Source organism: Falco rusticolus, chromosome 4, assembly GCF_015220075.1.
Source record: "Falco rusticolus isolate bFalRus1 chromosome 4, bFalRus1.pri, whole genome shotgun sequence".
Classification (NCBI taxonomy): Eukaryota; Metazoa; Chordata; class Aves; order Falconiformes; family Falconidae; genus Falco; species Falco rusticolus.
Window position 1 is genome coordinate 82,557,284 of NC_051190.1, and position 18,517 is coordinate 82,575,800.

Sequence of the window (18,517 nt, forward strand, 5' to 3'; positions counted from 1 at the left end):
GAATCAAGAGTAAAACATTTATTGCTGAGCTTCTCCCTTCTTCTGTAGAAGAGTGGAGTCTGTGGAAGGTGTGTGCTAAGGAGCTATCAATTCCACATCTCTTGCTCACTTTCCTGCTAGCAATTTGTATCAATCCTGGAGGATGTTGGGCTGCAAGATATAACTTTGACTAGTGGTTTGGGTTTTCTTTCTGAGGCTATTTCCTTCCTACCCATACCCATCCATAAGATCTTTACTGCTCTGAAACAATTACGGCTTCTGTAGCTGGCATTTAAAAATTTGACTTTGGCTTTGATCTACCCAGATTCTATACCTTTCAAAATAGAGAATATATGTAATATTTCAAGTTATTTTATGATTTCAAGGCTTTATAGCTACGTGACAACTGAGGGGCAGGCTGCACTGCGGTGCAATCGAATGTACCGTGCAAGTTGATATGCTGCCACCCTGAATTTACAACCTTCAGACATCATTTTTGTGTTGTTGTTGGTGTGTTCTTGACTAAAAACAAAACACCAAAAATTTTGCATTGCTTTGTTTTGTAAATTTTAAGCTGTTGTCCAGGCACTTGTTGTGGTGGCAACAGCACTGGAAAGTCTTATTTGCAGTAGCTGATGTTATTTGTAGTATAGATACATCCTGGGCTGTCATGTAGATCACTGGGTTGGTTTTGCTCAGGCTCGTGCTGCAGTTTCTTGATGGAGGTGCCCGTGCTCTCCCTGGGCTTGAGGAATCGCCTTATAAAGCCTGACCCTCACTCAGATAACAGATTAGAGCGCAGTGCATTTAAAGCTAAATACAGAAGAAGGCAGATCCTGTGTTCCTAGTAATTAACTATTCAAGAGTCTCTTCTGTTGCACTGAACCTCTAGTCATTAAATCTGCCGCAAGTGGTGAGCCTTACTTTAACTGGGGTTTTTTGTTAAAATCTTGTTCCCAGCTGTCTTAAAGGGCATATTTTATATTCACAGTTCACAGGTAACAGTTCTAAAATCAGATAGTCAAGTTTCAGGTGCATGCAACAATTCTCTCAGTTTAAAAAGACACTGTCAAAGGAAAGAAGTCTAGTGCTAGAAAGGTAGCATGTGCATTTATATCTTTTCTAGCAAGTGGGAAGCCATACCAGTATGGCTGGGTTGAAGGTCAGGTGTCATTAATTTCATTGCCCCCAAGGCTTGTGTGTGTTCGTTAAGCGGGCACTGTCAATCCCAGCCCGATGCCATGTTTGTGCTCTGAAATAGCTGTGACAAGAGGATTAATTATTATCTGCTGCGTGGCTTGCTTGACACTTTCTTTCCTAACCTCTTGGGCTCCTGCAGTCTCTTGAAATGAACATTTTTAGACCCAGAGCAAGGCATAAGGTATCAGGGCCAAGCATAAAAACAATCAAAAATACATGGGTGAATATTACATCTTACAGATCAGTCTCTTGCAGATAACTGAAGGTCAGAAAGGCAAACCAGATAAATAAGTCAAATCTAGCTGGCTAGAGGCTGGGCTGTTGCTTATCCCTGTGGACTGCTACCTCATCTGCCTAATTAATTTGTAAAGCAGCTCCTGTCCCTCTGCCACCGAGAGGGTTAAGTGGGGGAAGGAGACTTTTGAGCTCTGCTGTGAAGGGAGGCTTGGATCCTACAGTGCTTTAGAAGATCCTGTGATATCGTGGTTTGCCATTTTTAAATCTCTTTGCCGATGGGCGGATTGTTTTTTCCAGAAGACTATTCAGTGTTGCAGATGTTTTGAAATGCCCTTTGGTCTGTTAAAACCATAGCTTTAAATCTCAGTGGTGAATACGAACCTCTCAGTTTAACTGCTTGTTGCATCTTTATATTTTTCATGACTTGCAGGAAGCAGAACCAGTCTTGACTCTGAACTTTACTGGCTATTTCCAGTGCCTGCAGGCAGTTTTTGACTGTGGCTAAGGGGTAGACCTAGACTAGAAAGCATAGAAAGCAGTGATTTGCCAAGTTAAAACATTTGAAATGCTGCAGAAGTGGCCAGCTAGTGATGCTGCAACTAGATGAGGAAGTTTGGCGAATGGGAACATACTGTATAGCTGGTGCATTGTTAACATAATGATTAACTTTCAGGGGTAGAGAGAGCATTACTTGGATAGTAACATGTGATTGATGGCATCTTTCTAGCCACAGACCTCGAGTTTCTCTTTACTCATGGTAAGAAGTGTTGGAAAATGTATGTACATTTAAACTAGACCTGCAGAGTCTGCAATGAAGAAATATAAATGATAACTTTAGTTTTACAAAAATTTGTATTAGGAGAACATGCCCAAAGGACAAAGCTTGGTAAGGCATATTTCTGGATGAGTGAATCGTACCTAACAGTGATCTAATGACCTGCAGGGTGTGAAGTAGGTGGCCTGAAAGTCATAGTGCTGGCACTTGCTGTTGGCAAGACAGGGGGATGAGCCGTGATGATTACTACATGCTGCAAAGCTTCCTTGTATTCACTTTTGTTTGCGTTCAGCTACGTCTTGTGTCATTAAACTAATTATATCCAAGGCTGAAAAATAGTTTTATTTAGATAAAATGGCATTAGTATGTGATTACTTCCCAAATTTGTAAACTTTGCATGTTGAGATTCACTGTTAAGGTCTTAAGTAATATATGCCGAATATTTTTACTCCGTGTGTAGCGTGAATACTATTTATTTATACACAAAGTTGATGGGGGGAGGGATTTGGTTATCTTTTATTTTTACAACACCAACATGTTTTTAGCAACAAGATACAGCGATGCTTGGAAGGAACATTTGAGCGGGATTTGATGGTTAAAACATTGCCTAAATGGTTAAACAGCAGTCACATCTTCAGCAGGACAGCGTGCAGTCCTGGGAGTCAATCTGCCTGGTGAACTTGCTGCCTGGCATGGAGGGTGAGACCTGTGCCATGCTGAACCCCACCAGGACAGCTCCCAGCCCTGCACCTGCTGTCTTCTGTGCCCCTGAGCATCCTCGTGAGCTGCAGGGGCAGCAGTAAGGGCAGAGCCTCCATCACCTTTCTGCTCAGGTTTGAACCTTCAGGGTGTTTTGTAGAGATGTGAAGAGCCAGGTTTTGAGAGAAGCACATCTCATTGAAGTTATTCTTGGATTGTAGCGCTCCTCATATTTAAGATAATGTGAATTATTCTTTGAGTATACATCAAGAACTTTCCCTTTCACATGCTGAGATTTTACTCGCTGAATCTTTATTTTGCCTTTAGGTTAAACTGTCATCTGTAAATGCCATAGTAAAAATATGTTTTTCTCTTTTTCTCTAGAAATTTTATGAATAAGAATCAGAAGCCGGTGCTAACAGGCCAGCGGTTCAAAACTAGGAAGAGGGGTAGGTTATGTTACATTTTTTACTTATTTTTCTTTCTGTTAAAAGGACTGGAAACAGGGCGGGTGGAATAACTTGAAAGTTGAATAGGAATAAGGGTTTTCTCCCCTTCTCTTCAGCCATGTTAAGGGTCCAGATGTTATTTTTAACTAGGCACTACAAATGTTATTATTTCTGCTATATATCTTAGGACTTTCTGTAAAATTTGGGTTTATTAGCTGTTAAGTCTTGTAGAAGTCTCAGTTTAAAAATTAGATTCTAATGGAGTTTATGGTATATTAACATATAAGGAAGAAAACTTATTAGATGGGGGTTTTTTAGGTGTTCCTTAAAATGCCCTTTTCAACTGAGAAAGCAAAATATGAGTGTTTAATTAAAGGTTGTGTAAAGAGTATTATCTGGCTTTTTGGGGTTTGGTTTTTGTTTTTATTTCTGTGGCTCAAATCAATGCCGTCTCTATTCTATAAATGAACCTTTCACATCTAAAAAGGAATTCTCTCACCTTCCTTCTCCATGAAATGGTCAGATCATCTCATTGGCCCTGCTTTCTGTAACAACAGAGGTCAGAAAGCTCCTTTTTCACAAATACTTCTGCTGTGTTAGTGTAGTTTAGGTTTTTATTGTTAAAATAAATCAATTACCATTGTGTAAGTCCCATTTTACTCATTGTGATACTTATTTTCTGTAAACATGACCCAACACTCTTTCTTTGCATCAATCTGTAACGAAAGCAAAGTGGTGCTAGTTATACTGATCATCCATGTATTTTGTTCAGCAAGCATCATCCTAACATTCTTGCTTATATTATACTCAGAGTTCATTTGTCACGATGTAGGTGTCTGAGAGGAATGCCCAACACTTTGAGGCAGAGAGCAAAAATATACGTAATAAGTGATTTTTTTCAGAAAAAGAAAGTCTTGTTTGTGAAAAGAAGACTTAGATCTTTTGCTGTTGCAATAGCAAACTATTATAGCACACGCAGGTGGGGTTCCTATCTGTCATGTGACAGACTTTTTCCATCTTGAATGTCCTGTTTCTGATCAAAAGCTAACTACTGGTTTTAACGTCTTGTGACAGAAGATGTAATTAAGACAGTTTTCTCAGTGTGAATGAGAGAAACAAAAAGGGTTAGTAACCTTTCTCAGAAAATTACAGATTTTATCATGAGTCAGAGGAGCTGAGTGAGTGTTCTAAGATCTAGGATGATCACGAAGCTTGGATGAGAATTGCAAATTAGTTTGTTTCAGTCGTGTTAAAAAGCAGTCGTGTTAAGAAACTCTCGTCTTTCCTCCCTTTCACACGTCACTTCTTCAGTTTGACTGATGTGGTCTCTTAAATAGAAAATGTCCTTTCTGTGATGCACATACAATGTTTGTAGGTATAATTCATTAAAAAAAGAAACCTATATTGCTTGTAATTACGATGCTCACGTAATTAGTGGGATTAACTTTGTATCAGAATGGTCCAGAACATTATGCAGTAGGAGCTGTACACTGCATTAACTAGCAATACCATAGATGTAGTGAGAACAGTGGAATTAACAATCCCTGAAGAAGTGTCTGTCAAATCAACTTGTAAAAACAATCAGATATGCACACTGCTGGATTGATCCAATATGTTACTTAGTCTAGGTCAGTCAGTTATGGTACATATGTTATTTGAAAAAAAAAAAGTCTTAGAAAATGTTCTCTCATAAAGACTTCCTTTTCAGTCCATGTTTTGCACTGTGTTTGGCATAAGGGGTCCTAATACAGATTTAGTCTTTGTCTCCTATTTTATACAAGTAATAATTAGAATAAAAAGATATTATTTGTAATTCTGTGCCAATGTGAATTTCTGTTGCAGTGATTGGAAGTGGCACTAGATCACTTGTTAACCACCTAGAATCATAAATTCATAGAACAGTTTGGGTTGGAAGAGACCTTAAGGATCTAGTTCCAACCTGCTTGCTGTGGGCAGGGACACCTTCTGCTAGACCAGGTTGCTCGAAGCCCCGTCCAGCCTGGCCTTGAAGGAAGAAGACAGACACTTGGGGGGTGGGGGGTGTCTGGAAGACTGGGGGGCTGGTTTGGGTTTGGTTTTTTTTTTGAGAGAGAGATTACTTAAATGGGGTTTGGGATATTAAATGGCTTTAATGTAAAATTTTTAACACGCAAACACTTCTTTATGTCCTTAAAGCATAAAATCTCTTCTTCAGTTATGGTGGGGTCCTGCTTAGAAAATTGTAGATGCCTGTTTTCTTTCTGGAGGAGGAGGGCTTGAGGTAGAGAAATGGCTTCTTAGCATGTCTGTTGCCTTCTCTTTGTATATACTTTTTGTATCATAATCATAGCAGTGTCACAGACTGTTATATCCTGGACTTAGACTCGAAGATGCTATTAGGTTTTTTTGTGCTGACTTTCAGTGTATCAGGGAGTCTTGGGATTTCACCCAGACAGGACAGAGTACAGCGGCTGCGGTTTCACCATGGCATTTTCAGTTATCGGAGACCATGCTGTTGTGTGTAGCAGGCAGGCAGGTAGCAGGGTCCGAAATGAGCAAATGCTGGGGAAAGTGAGCTGGCTGAGAGATGACTCCTTGTTCTTACCAGTTGATTTGTGTCCCATCATACTCTTTTTCTGCTTCTGGAGCTGCCAGGAGCACTGCCATCTGAAGAGACAGTGGAAGTGTGACATGGCCATCAGGCATCTAATAAAAATAATTGTCCATATGAACTATTATCACTGGTCAGCTAGCTGCAACTGATCTCCGAATATGAACAATTTCTGAAATTTTCATAGAGCAAAAAAGGAAGATGATACATTTCTTTTCTTTGAAGTTTGAAAGCATGCTTAGTGTCTAAAGTAAGAGAGAGGACTATGAAGGAGGAGATTGTAAATCCTACTTCTTCCAGGTCTATTAGATAACCTAATAAAAGGTATAAACCTTGCCTCCAGCATACGTAGTGGCAGGCATTAAAATCATGTTAAAAGATTTGAAGGAAAAAAATCTTCCATGCCGTAAATGGAAGAACCTTCTGAGGGAAGGAAGCATGTCACAGGTCCATATCAAATTTTTAGCAATCTGGGTAAAGAAAATAGCTTGGTTAGTTCTTAGTATAATCTCCATACCTGTTGAATACTGCTTTTTTTTCTTAAGGGTCAGCAGTAGTTGGCTTCTGGCTAGTATTTGTGCTTGTAGTGCAGATACATGGGCTGTGGATTGTGTTGACTGCACGCATGCAAATTGATGTCTTTGCGTGTTCTGAAATGGAAGAGGAAGGAATAGGAATAGTAAAAATGCCAGTAGGTAGTAAGGAAAGTTTATGTATCCGGACAGTTGGCAAATACCTGTAGGACAAAAAGCTTCCCAAAGCATTAACAGGAACAAATAGCGTTTAAAGCAAGCTGACAAGCAATACCCGACACCCAAGTTTGTTCCTGTAGTATAGGTAACATAGAGTTAATATTGGCTAAAAAGATGGTGCAAAAAGGTAAATGTCAGCATAAAAGAAAGCTAAGCAAAATTATGCATATTATTTTCAGGAAGAAAATTATCCAATAAAAAGTCAATTTTAACACCTTTACATTAACGTGAAGTCAGAAGAAGGACCAAACAGGGCATCTCATTTTTCTCCCAGAGAAATACAGTTGTGGGCCTTCTGCTGAGGAGTTAAGATTAATTCTTAAGGAGAGAGGTTTAAATGGACTTTGTGATTTCTAAGAAGTAAAAGAAAGGAAATAAGGAACATGATGAAAATGAAAAGCTGTGTATAGCACTGTTACATTGGGTATTGTATGCATCACATCTGCAAGCTACACCTGCCTCTGCTAGCCCATGATTGAAACTGTGCTTGTTCAGTAATTGTGTACTTGACAGCTCAACATACTGTCACCACTTCTTGATGATGGCTTCTTACTCACCCTGTTGTACTACATCAGCATATTCCTCTTCAATACATTAGCTTGGTAGGAAAATGTTTCAATAAAATTATAAATAATTTTTCATGCAATGAGTTTACCTCCTCTTCCTGTGTAGATTTTTAGATTGTGATAGACAAGAAAATGATAGGGTACTCTAGATGAGAGGACAACTTCTGGGACAGGAGAAGAATCTCTTTAAAATAGCTAAGAAATACTAATCATAATGTTTGTGTTTGTACTGAGCAATGTGTACCCATAATGCCAGGCATATAATACCTTTCAGTTTAGACATGAACATCTTAAATTTTTAGACAAAATAAATAAATTTGAAAAAGTAATATGGGGGGAGGGGGTTAACTCCTCTATTAAGACAGAACTCTGTCTTCTTACTGGTTTATGAGTCATCAGACATTTTTTTTTAACCTCCAAATAATACATACTTATTTGGTAAACAGAAAGAGAATAATTATATTCAGATACTTGCTTATGGGTGGAGTGGAGTTTCTTGTGGGCAAATAAAACTGCCTGAAGTACACGTACCAAAGTACTTTACACTTCAGTAAAAGGCTTGTTTGTTTGTGGGTTGGTTGTTTCGGGTCGTTTTAATGCTTCAAGTTGGAATTCCGAGAGCTGAAACGGAGTATTTGGTAACCGATCTGATAGCTCAGATGGGATTCCAGTAGTATGCCTCTTTGTAGGCATTTCTCCAGAGCAAAGGCACGTTCTTCAGTTTCTCCACTTGACCCTCTATGGGTTGTCCACCATGGGCATGCCCTGCAGATATGGAAGATGGTTACTCAGTTGCAGACTCCAGATTTTCATCACAGCTGAAAGCTGGGGTAACAAAGCTGAGAGCCTGAATATCTCCAGGGTCTGGGGTGAAGTAAAAACCTGGGAAGAAGTCACTTGCAGTCCAGAGAAGGGGCATACTGGTAGTTTATTGGTTGACAAGAGCTTGATAGGGGAGAATCTAGGTTGACACTATGGTTGTATGCCTCACTTCAGGATGAGCTGGAGTTGGGAGCAGGTGGTTTTGTGAGCATATACGTGGGTATCCGTGGAGTTGAGTAATCCTCAACTGTGGTCTGAGGAGGATAGATTTGGGGGATGAGGCAGCAAGCTGTGTGGAGATGGGTAATGGAGTTGACAAGCCACTAAAAGCTAGGCATAGCAGGGGATTTCTGGAAAATAAGGGGATGCTCATTTTACCAGCACTTCTGAGCACTTGACAGACAGCCCTGCAGCTGCTGTTGGCTGGGTGCTGCCCAGCTCCTTGGAAGGACTGGTTAACTGGTCTCTGGAGCTTCCCAGTGGGCTGGGATGCTGAATGGAAGGGACTGCTTTGCGCCTCCCAGACAGGTTTGTTGTGGGGGAAGGGGATGCATTAGAAGAGGGGGAGAATGTGCAAGTGATGCACTGAAGATGGTAGAATGAGTGCACCCCAGGAGCAAACAAACTTGCTTTTTGAGTGCCATAGAACAGCTCCCGGGTTTATTTCTGGAGTTCAGAGTTATTTTGATGGCAACAAGCATTTCGTGTGTGCCTTTGTATAAAGGCTGGAATTTGTTTTGTTAGGAAACTTCAAGTGTCTGCGGTAAGCTGTTCACAGGCTGCAAGGAAAAGCAGCAGGAGGTATGGGTAAATCTACCTGGCTTTATCTGGAGGTTGCAGTTATATATGTTGTGACTAATGGCCTTGACATAGGGATGTCTTCTGCAGGTCAGACTGTACCTTAATCGAGTTCAACCAGGGACAGCTGTAGCAAATGCAGTGTGAGCACTGCATTTCTGTGTTCCCTAGTACTCTTAAGTCTGTGAATATGAAAGATAAATTCTTGGGTTATACTATGTTGCCTGATCCTAAATGTTTACACAAAACCTGTTTTTATTAATACCTTGATCTCATCTTTTCCTGAAGACTTGTCTCTTTTGAAAACATTTTAGGTATGGGACCACAGTTATTTAGAGAAAAATACTGAGAAATGAAAAACAGCATATTCCTACAGTGAGATTACACACACATTACTGACCTTCCCTTTACTCCGCTATGAGATTTAGCAATGCGTAATGATACGCACATTCGATATCCTCAATTAGAGAAGTAAGATTATGAAATTTGAAGCCAATTTCAATAGTTGCTTTTCCTCCTCTTTATTTACTTGTTCCTGTATGTTTGTGTGTGTTTTGGTGTTGAGGGGATGAGAAGAAGGAAGCGAGGGTAAACACTGCAAAATTTCCAGAGGCAATAAAAGTCAAAGAAGGAAACTTTTGGTGTGTTGACCAGCATGGGGAGAACATGTTTAGGTGCCATGGTCATTTCAGTTGTTGGTAGATACAGGCTTTTAACAGAAAGTTTGAAAAGTGACTCTTTCTCTCCTTTTCCTTCTCTGTTATCTCTGTTCTAGATGAAAAGGAGAAATTTGAACCCACAGTCTTCAGGGATACGATTGTCCAAGGCCTCAATGAAGCTGGGAGTGACCTGGAAGCTATAGCCAAGTTTCTGGATGCAACAGGCTCACGACTTGATTATCGCCGCTATGCTGACACACTCTTTGATATTTTGGTAGCTGGCAGCATGCTAGGTAACCTGCAGTGTACCTGATACAGAATTTTGATGATCAGCCTTGCTTCTTTTAAGATTGATTCTGTCGTCTTTTACAAACTGGAAATTATAAACTATTACAGTTGCACTTACATAGATGTTTATTGCATCTTGTCTCATAGCATTGTTTGTTGTTTGTAGTGCAGTAATACCTAGGGACTTGATTGTGTGAGGAATTCTGCAAATATCACAAAAGGATACTGCTCTGAGAAGTCTTCAGTCTGTGCTGAAACAGCGTATAAAAGCACAGCAAAAAAATGCAAAAACCTAGCAGGGGAAACAGAGGAAATGATTAGCATTAAAATGTTGTGTACAACACTGCAGTTATTAGCTATTGCAAAGCTTGCTTTGTGGACGTTGCAACAAAGGCTAGCGAAGAGGAGAAGTGAAAGATGAATGCTTTGTGGATGTTCATGGGGCATTTCTCCCAAGTATTAGTGGCAGCTTGGGCAAAAACATGCCTTTCACCTTCCTCTGTATTTTGGGTAAGTTGGCACTTTTTCGCGGCCATACTGGTTTGATTCCTGCTTTCTGCTCTTCAGTATGCAAGAAGAAAAGATGTTTTTGTAAGACGAGGTAATGCAGGAAACAAAACCCAGTGGAAATACCCAGGAAAAAAGCCCTCAACAAAATAAGCCCGGAGAAGACTTTGCAGCAGTGTTCTGAATGTTTATGTGGGCCTGGTAAGCATTAGAGGGGCTAGGAGGATGTTCCAAGTCCTCAAATCAGTAACAGAGTGCTGATGCTTTTCTCTTTGGAAAGGATTTACATTATTGTGGAGTTTAAAGCAGTAGTTAAAATATGCGCAGAAGTTACTCTCCAACCCATACTTACTTGATCACACTTAGTGCTCTCAAAACCAGCTGAGGTTACTTAGTGTGAACTGAATCTCTCAGTCCTGTGAGGTCAAGGTGCAGCATGTCAGCCATCTGTCCCTTCTGCCAGGTGCCACCACAGCCTTGCAAAGCTCAGTTCCCCCCTCTGTTCACCCCTCTTCGCTTCTTTCTCTTACCCTTGCCTTTTACCACAGTGATAACAACATAAGACTTCCTAGATGTATTGAAACTTGTAATTGTATAACAGTCTCTAAAGTAAGACATTGTTTCGTGACTCTTTCTTTCTTTCTTTTAGCTCCTGGAGGCACACGCATTGATGACAATGACAAGACCAAGATGACCAATCACTGTGTATTTTTTGCAGATGAAGACCATGATGCCATCCGAAATTATGCTCAGGTCAGTAAAGGCGTGGTTCATTACTGTTTTCCATTTATGTATCAAAGGGGATTACAGTGGAACATCTGCAGGCTGTCTAGGCTGCAACAGGTTAGTTAGAGGGCAATTGAAAATCCAGTTAACCAGTAATCTGCCCTAATTTATAAATTTTAGGTAAGAAAATAGGATGTCTAAGATAATCTGATCACAGCTGGCAATGCTTTCTTTTAAAGAAAGGAGTCTTATTTCAGTCTGCTGTTGGTTCAGTATATTTTTAGACACCATCCTGATTATTTTTGTTGACCATTTCTGTATGCAGCCTGAAAGATTTGTATGAGCGTACTTCTAGAAACACATGAATTGTGTCAAAAATATAGCTTGTATCAGAAATAGTGTGGCCAGCAGGACTAGGGAAGTGATCATCCCCCTGTACTCGGCACTGGTGAGGCTGAACATCAAATACTGGGTTCAGTTGTGGGCCCCTCACTACAAGAAAGACACTGAGGTGCTGGAGCCTGTCTAGAGAAGGGCAACGAGGCTGGTGAAGGGTCTGGAGAACAAGTCTTGCTGAGGAAATGGGGTTGTTTAGCTTGGAGAAAAGGAGGGTCAGGGGAGACCTTATCGCTCTCTACAACTGCCTGAAGGGAGGTTGTAGCGAGGTGGGTGTTGGTCTCTTCTCCCAGGTAACAAGCGATAGGACAAGAGGAGACAGCTTCATGTTGTACCAGGGAGGTTTAGATTGGATATTTAGATGGAAAAAAATTTAACCAAAAGGGTTGTCACACATTGGGACAGCTTGCCCAGGGAAGTGGTTGAGTCACCATCCCTGGAGGTGTTTAAAAAGCATGTAGATGTGGGGGAACACGGTTTAGTGGTGGACTCGGGAGCACTAGGGTAATGGTTGGACTTGATCTTAAAGGTCTTTCCTAGTCTAAATGGTTCTATGAAGTATATGAATGACAAAAAAATATAAAGCTCATGCCTCCGAGCTTCAGTTGTGTAAGAGTAGCTCAAGTTAGGAGTTGGGCATATATTCCAAGAGCTTTCATTTCTCTTACATATGTGATATATAATTTCTTCTTGCAGGAATAAGGCTTGCACAAATAGGCCTGTGTGAAATAAAAACGCAACAAAGCCTAAAACATTGTTGAAGAGAAGCTAACATTGTGTGACACTCTAACGGATTGTGATAATTATGTGAGAAAATACAGTAAGAATTCTATTGAAAGCTTTATTGAAAGTTGGAATCCACCATGCAATTCTGGATACAAGTAGGACTGCATAAAAATGCAACACCGTTTAAACTCCCATATATCAAAAGTCTATTGTTAATTAAGTAATGTATTTATCTTTAAAAATAACTAGTTATTATCAGGATGCTGGAGACAGTGAATGAAAGCATAAAAGCCATTGTCCCTGCTTAAGGAGTTGAGGGTGGTAAGTTGCTGAAAAGGTTCGTGGTTGATTTTAAAGGATGCAGAGTTCAGCATCTGCATCAGTAACAAATATTTGCTAAATGGCAGAAAGGTCCTTTAAAAAACACATCTTTGATAGTCTGAAAAAGTGAAATACACAAGATACACTTATTTCTGGAAAGGGAGTCAATATTATCAGCTTTATCATCTCTTACAAACAGGGTATTTACCTCAGGAAAATCTGTTATTGGTAAAAGCATTGTTTCTGTCGTCTTGAATTTTAGTATTTTTGGTAAATGTTTGGTAACAAAAATTGGCAGTACCAGTCCCTCAAGGAGAATTTTTTTAAAGTAAAAGGTCGCATGTTAGAAAATGGAAAGGGGAGGACTTACGGATCTGAAGTGAAATTTTCAGTGTATTCACTGCATTTCAAACCAAAAGACACAAAAATCAGTCAACATTTTGTAGTTAATGTCTGAAGAGATGTATCGTTTTATATACCTCACCAGTTTTTTTTTTTCACACATGATGGGAAATAGAGCTCTTACTGTATTATAAAAAAGTGGTGTTAGACTAAAACAGTGTTTGGAGCTTCCTTATCTTCCAGGTAATTTCTTACTCTGCCTCACAAATGAACTAGTAGTGTGGCTTTTTTTTTGTGGTTTCAGTCAAAGACTGAAAAGTTTTCAAGAAAAAATACTAAAGCTCGTGTTGCTATATTAGCAGTTTATTTGCTTATGAAGTGTAAATTGTCATTTACAAGGGCTTCTGAAAATACACAAAACTATGTTTGGAGATGTGAACAAGATGCTAGCTTACATTTTCGTCTTACACTTTATTAGAATTCTGTATATCTCTGCCTCTCAGCATGGCCACAACTTGATTTTTTCACTTGTTCGACAAAGATCCTGCATCTATTGAAGATGCCCAGCAGTGCCTGACTGCCTCACTCCATTGGCTTACACCTGACAACTTCCCCAGAGAGCAGAGTCCTGCATTACCAGGGGAAGGGTGCAGATTTAACCTCCCTCTCCTCCTCCTTTCCCTTGCTTTTGATCTATGGATAGGGTGAAAAGTAGTGTATGGATGAAATTTTGAGAAATACGAAAAAGACCGTTCTTGAACTGCAGTAAATTCTGATTCATACATTCCTCTGTGAAGCAAGAATTGCAAAACTTGTGTTTTTCCCACTCGTGAACAAACTAATAGAGAGGGATGTTTCGTGGTCTGCCAAGAGATAGACAATGCAACACATAATTGCAGATATACTCCGCTGGCTGCTTAATTCCTGGAAACAATGTCAAAGAACTGTGGAATATTAGAGTGTGAGAAGCCAGTAGTGCTTCCTACTTTTTCTTTCCTTCTGTGGAGACAAGAAAAAGAAAAAACTGTCTTATCATGGATTAGTCAAAAGATATTCTTTATGGAAGTCTTGTTTGCCTTTTTTTGTAGAGAGGGATGGCTGTGATTGTTACAGTTTTTTAAGTTTATCTATGTTTATCTTTAGGTCTTCAATAAACTTATCAGGAGATACAAATACCTGGAGAAAGCATTTGAAGATGAAATCAAAAAGGTAATGTTGGTGGCAGTCTCCTCTTTAGTGTTAATATTTCTTACCCTATGTCTAATATAATTGTATATATACAAGTGTGGCACTGTTACATGCTTTATTTAGCTCTACTGGAAAAGAGGATGGAATCTACAGATGGTAGCTTTAGTGTGCAAATTTAGCTCTGTGGGAATACTGCTGACAGCACTTGAAGTAGAGTAATTCTGAATTAATGTTTCCTTTGGTTGCTTTGACCATACCCATCTTCTTATCCCAGGCTTTTTTGTGCAGATCTTCGATATGTTTTGGGGTATAGCTCTTAACAAGAGGTGGTGTTACTGTCCTAACAGAACAGCTCTCTGTGATTTTCCCATAGAAGAGGTGCAAATCAACTGTGCAGAATGGCACCTGATGTACGAGTATTAAACTACTGCTGCACTGTGGAATGAATCCTAACCACAAGTTTTTGTATTCAAGGTCATAGATATGTGCAGGGGAAAGTCATCACCGCTGGCTGAGTTCTCAGGATTTGCCTGTTAAGACTGTAGTGGATATTTGTGGATATTGTCTTGGTTTGTGATACTGAATTTTAAGGAGGCAGGAGAAACCTGGGTGGAAATTTTTGAAAAAACAAAATACAGATTTGTTTTGTCTGTTTTGAGTTCCTAGTAACAAATGTATCTTTTTCTAATGGTCTGAATAATAAACAGTGGGCTGTGCTGTAAGTTAACAGGCATGCTGATAATGGTAAAACCTGTCCTGTGAGTAAAATACTATGTCTGTTGAAAGCATTTCCATATTATTTAAACGTTAGAAAGATTGCTGCAGAAGTCAAGTGAGGGTAAGTGTGGAAGTGATGCCTTACCACCACCTCTTGTGGCTGAATAAATTTGGCTCAGATTTATACATTCTTGCTTATAGGAAAATTTTTTTGCACTTGTGGCCAGCATGCCTATCAGCTGATGCTGGTTGCTCAATACATCATTCTAAAGACCTAAATTTACCTCTGTCCCCACGAAAATCTAATGTTCTTGCTGTTAATTACTATAATCACTGACATGAGAAGCGCTGACTCATAACATTCAAGTTTCAGTGTTCAGCATATTAAGCAAATACCATGTCAATTCAAGCCGCCTCCTCTCTCTTCTGTAACTTGCTTGGCTTTGAACCCTCTAAGTTCCTAAGAATTCACTTTGCACACTTAATGACAAGATGAAACTGGTTAATATATAATAATTTGACTCTTCAGCTGAAGAACAAGTGCCCCCGATGTAAAGTTTAGCCATATGCTAGCTTGAGAGAAGGAAATTATTTGAGGTGCAGAGTGACTGGAGCCATGCTACTAATTTAAAGCCATGGGAAGCATCCTAGTCATGGAAGTGGGGAGTCAGAGTGGGTTTGTTCACCTTGCAGACTGCAGGTCTCTATTTTATGTACATGCTTTTTGTATACTTTTCAGTGTCGCATTACATCTTACATGACAGATCATGGGATTAGGTCTGCATCGTGGTCCCAGGCTGAGGAGAATTTTTTTCTATCTGCCCTTCCTTCATCACCCTTAGTGCTGGTGCAAATCTCTGTGTGGCTCCTGGGGACCTGGCCTTTCAGTGTGGGTGCCAGGTGTGCCCTCTTCCTTGGTTATTGCAGTTTATCAAAGAATTAGAAACTAGAAAGGTGGTTGTGAAGGTCTTTGGGCCTGTGTATTGCACCTGCTCTGTCATTGCCTTAAAACCCTTGAGGACTGTTCATAGATGCCTTTTGCTTACCTTCTGCCTCCCCCTGCTTGTGTGAACCCACCAAGTGACTGTCATCTTGCTGATGAAGCTGCTGGGTTTTTAACTATTTAATGCTTTAACCCCTGTGTTCAATAACTTCTATAAGAGTAGGTGCTCATAGAGGGTCAGAAGATAGATAAATCAGTGTTTCTAGGTGTTTCTGTAAGATTTAGTAGTTCAAGGACTACTGCAGTTGGTGGTTAGAAAAGCAAAAGTGACTCCTTGATGTTGTTTCATGGGTTGTCCCAGCAATGGAAGTGATTTTTCTGGCAGATTCATTAGGCAGCTAGAGCACTTGGGGGAAAATTCGCTCTCCTCACAGAAGAAGTCATGCTGAAAAAACCAAAGGCAATACCAGCAGTTTTACTGTAAAAAAGCAGATGGTGTCAGTGGGACTTCTCTTTCAAGAGAGATTGTTTTAAATGACAGTATTTGTACAAGTATTTGCTTTTTGTCTTCCAGTTCAAAATTCTGCCATTAGGACATTATTATTTCCCAGCACCTTTCCCTTTTTTGTCTGCTTCTGGCTTTCGGTTGTTTCATTTCTTAACTCTGTACCCCAAAAATTGCCAGTTGTTCTTTCTTCTAGTGACATAAGCAAATCATACCTCTGAAGTTTTATGTCTAAATTCTTTTGTGCAAGCAGTTTCAACAGAAGACAAAGATGATTAAGTGCATTGTTGACCTGCTGTTTTTTGACATAAGCAGTTTTAAGTTCATATGAGCGCTGCCCAGTATACTGGCATAGACCTATGACAGCATTTTGCAATAATTTCAGTAAAATTCTCAGTTCCAAATTTGTGTTCATCTTTCTTACGTATGTATTTCTGTTCAGGTCAGTGGATGAAGAATGCAATATTAGCTGTTTATATAGTATGTTTGCATGTTTAAGTAGCATTCCGTGTAGGTGTTTTTATTATCAAAATTGGGATAAAGTACAGGTAAGTACATTTTTGGTCTTAACAGCGGTAAATACTATTAAATCATATGAGGCTGTCGTACGTACTGGGAGGTGTTACGAGGTCCTTTGTGGTCCTGTTTTCCTAATGAAAGAACCCTAAATCAACTTGGGACGTTTCATAAGAGGAGACTAACATTCTGAGATTAAATGGGGAGTAAATAGAGATGCTTCAAGTCAGCTAAATGAAAGGCAAGAATGGGTCAGCAGGTATCTGTTGTTAGCTGCCTTCTCCATTGCTGACAATTCAGTGCTGTCTACAAATGTGACAAACTATCAGATGCTAAACCAACAGATCAGTTCAGATAATGAAGATATAAGAAGACACCACACTCCTGTGTGGATAAAATTCCTTAATTTTCACTATCAAGGTTTCCAGATCACAAGAGGAGAGCAGAAGCACTTGTTTTTCTTGTATGCTTTTTAACATTGCATGTATGTCTTTACTTGTGCATATCTTTTGTGCCCAGAAGACTTTTTCTTTAAAGGCAGAAATAGCATGAAACAGCACATTAGGTCTGGTCTTGTGCTTATTAGGCATTCTGAACTCCCACTTAAATAGGTGGGAGTTCTTAAAGCTATGAGAGAAGTACAAAATGTTGAGCCAGAACTGCGCATTCTATGTCTGGAATCAGTCTGTATCTGTAACAAAAGCAGCAAAGCCAGTGCTTTGCTAACAGCAGGGAAGCATCAGCTTGGAGAACTTTCTGTGGGTGATTTGGTACTATTCTGAAGTGACTTGGACATTCTGTGACTTCCCTGCTGAGGTATGTAATCATGATGGTAAAAGTAAAGCTCTTAAAGTAAACAGCAATAAAAATCTGAAACAACAGCTTTGAACTGAATGTTTTGTTCTTTTTGATGGTTTTTAAGTAGGTTCATTAGAGGTTTTATTCATCCTATCACCCAGTCTCCCTCTAAATCAGACTGTTTCACAATTGCTTGAAAGTATAGAATAATATCCTTGAACAGCAGAAAATGACATGTACATTTATTTGAGCTGCTTTTAAAAAATATTAGTAAAGCAAAAATTATGCTAGTAGCACCAACAGTGGTTTAAATAGTGAGAGATGTGTAGGAGATGAGATTGCTGCTCAGAACATACTGCAATGGGGTACAGTTCAAGAACCCTATAATTCAGATTTATGCTAAGAGACTTGCAAGATACATGTTTCAAAAGAAGGGGAAGAGGATGAGTCTGTGGACTTCATAGGTAGGTGATTTCAGGCCTTACAAAATATTTGAACAAATACAGATTTCTCAAAACCAGAGTTGATAAATATTTGGATGTCCTTCTCTTAGAATCCTTTTCTACCTTGGACTGCATAATTCTGGCTTTGCAGCTGAATTTCCTGCCGGTTTTGCTTTTATGACTCAAATCTGAAAAGAATGGGTGAAACTGTTCGTGATCTAGTCCTTACTGACAAAATCCAGTGGAGGTTATAGCTCAGAAGTATGTCAAAACCTGGTCTGTCGTGTTAAAGTAATGAGTGTGACCACTTTCTAATCAGAATGGTCATCTTTTGCTTGCATGGGAGCAGAAGGAAGAAGAGTTAAGTAGGCTATACAGAAATCTAAAGCTGTTTCCTCTTTGTTAACATGCTCAGTCTTAGTAGTTACAGTAAAGAACAAAAGGTCTAATTCCAGCATTTTTTTTTCTTGTTGGGCAGATCTCATTTTGGTAGAGTATTATTGATAAAGTTTGTATAAAGAAAGCTTTAAATCCCCAGGCCTCCATTTTACACTAGGCTTATATTGAAATTCTGT

General features: G+C 39.5%; 1 protein-coding gene across 3 annotated transcripts in view; it reads left to right on the forward strand.

Moving 5' to 3' along the window:
* The window catches only part of BZW2 (basic leucine zipper and W2 domains 2), a 56,584-nt gene that overhangs the window by 16,487 nt on the left and 21,580 nt on the right, over positions 1-18,517 (forward strand). For all 3 annotated transcript variants that reach the window (XM_037387172.1, XM_037387171.1, XM_037387173.1), the window contains 4 exons: positions 3,275-3,339; positions 9,643-9,819; positions 10,971-11,074; positions 13,976-14,041. In XM_037387172.1, the coding sequence (XP_037243069.1) occupies positions 3,282-3,339; positions 9,643-9,819; positions 10,971-11,074; positions 13,976-14,041 (405 nt within the window). In that variant the 5' untranslated portion in view covers positions 3,275-3,281. The remainder of the gene's footprint in view (positions 1-3,274; positions 3,340-9,642; positions 9,820-10,970; positions 11,075-13,975; positions 14,042-18,517) is intronic.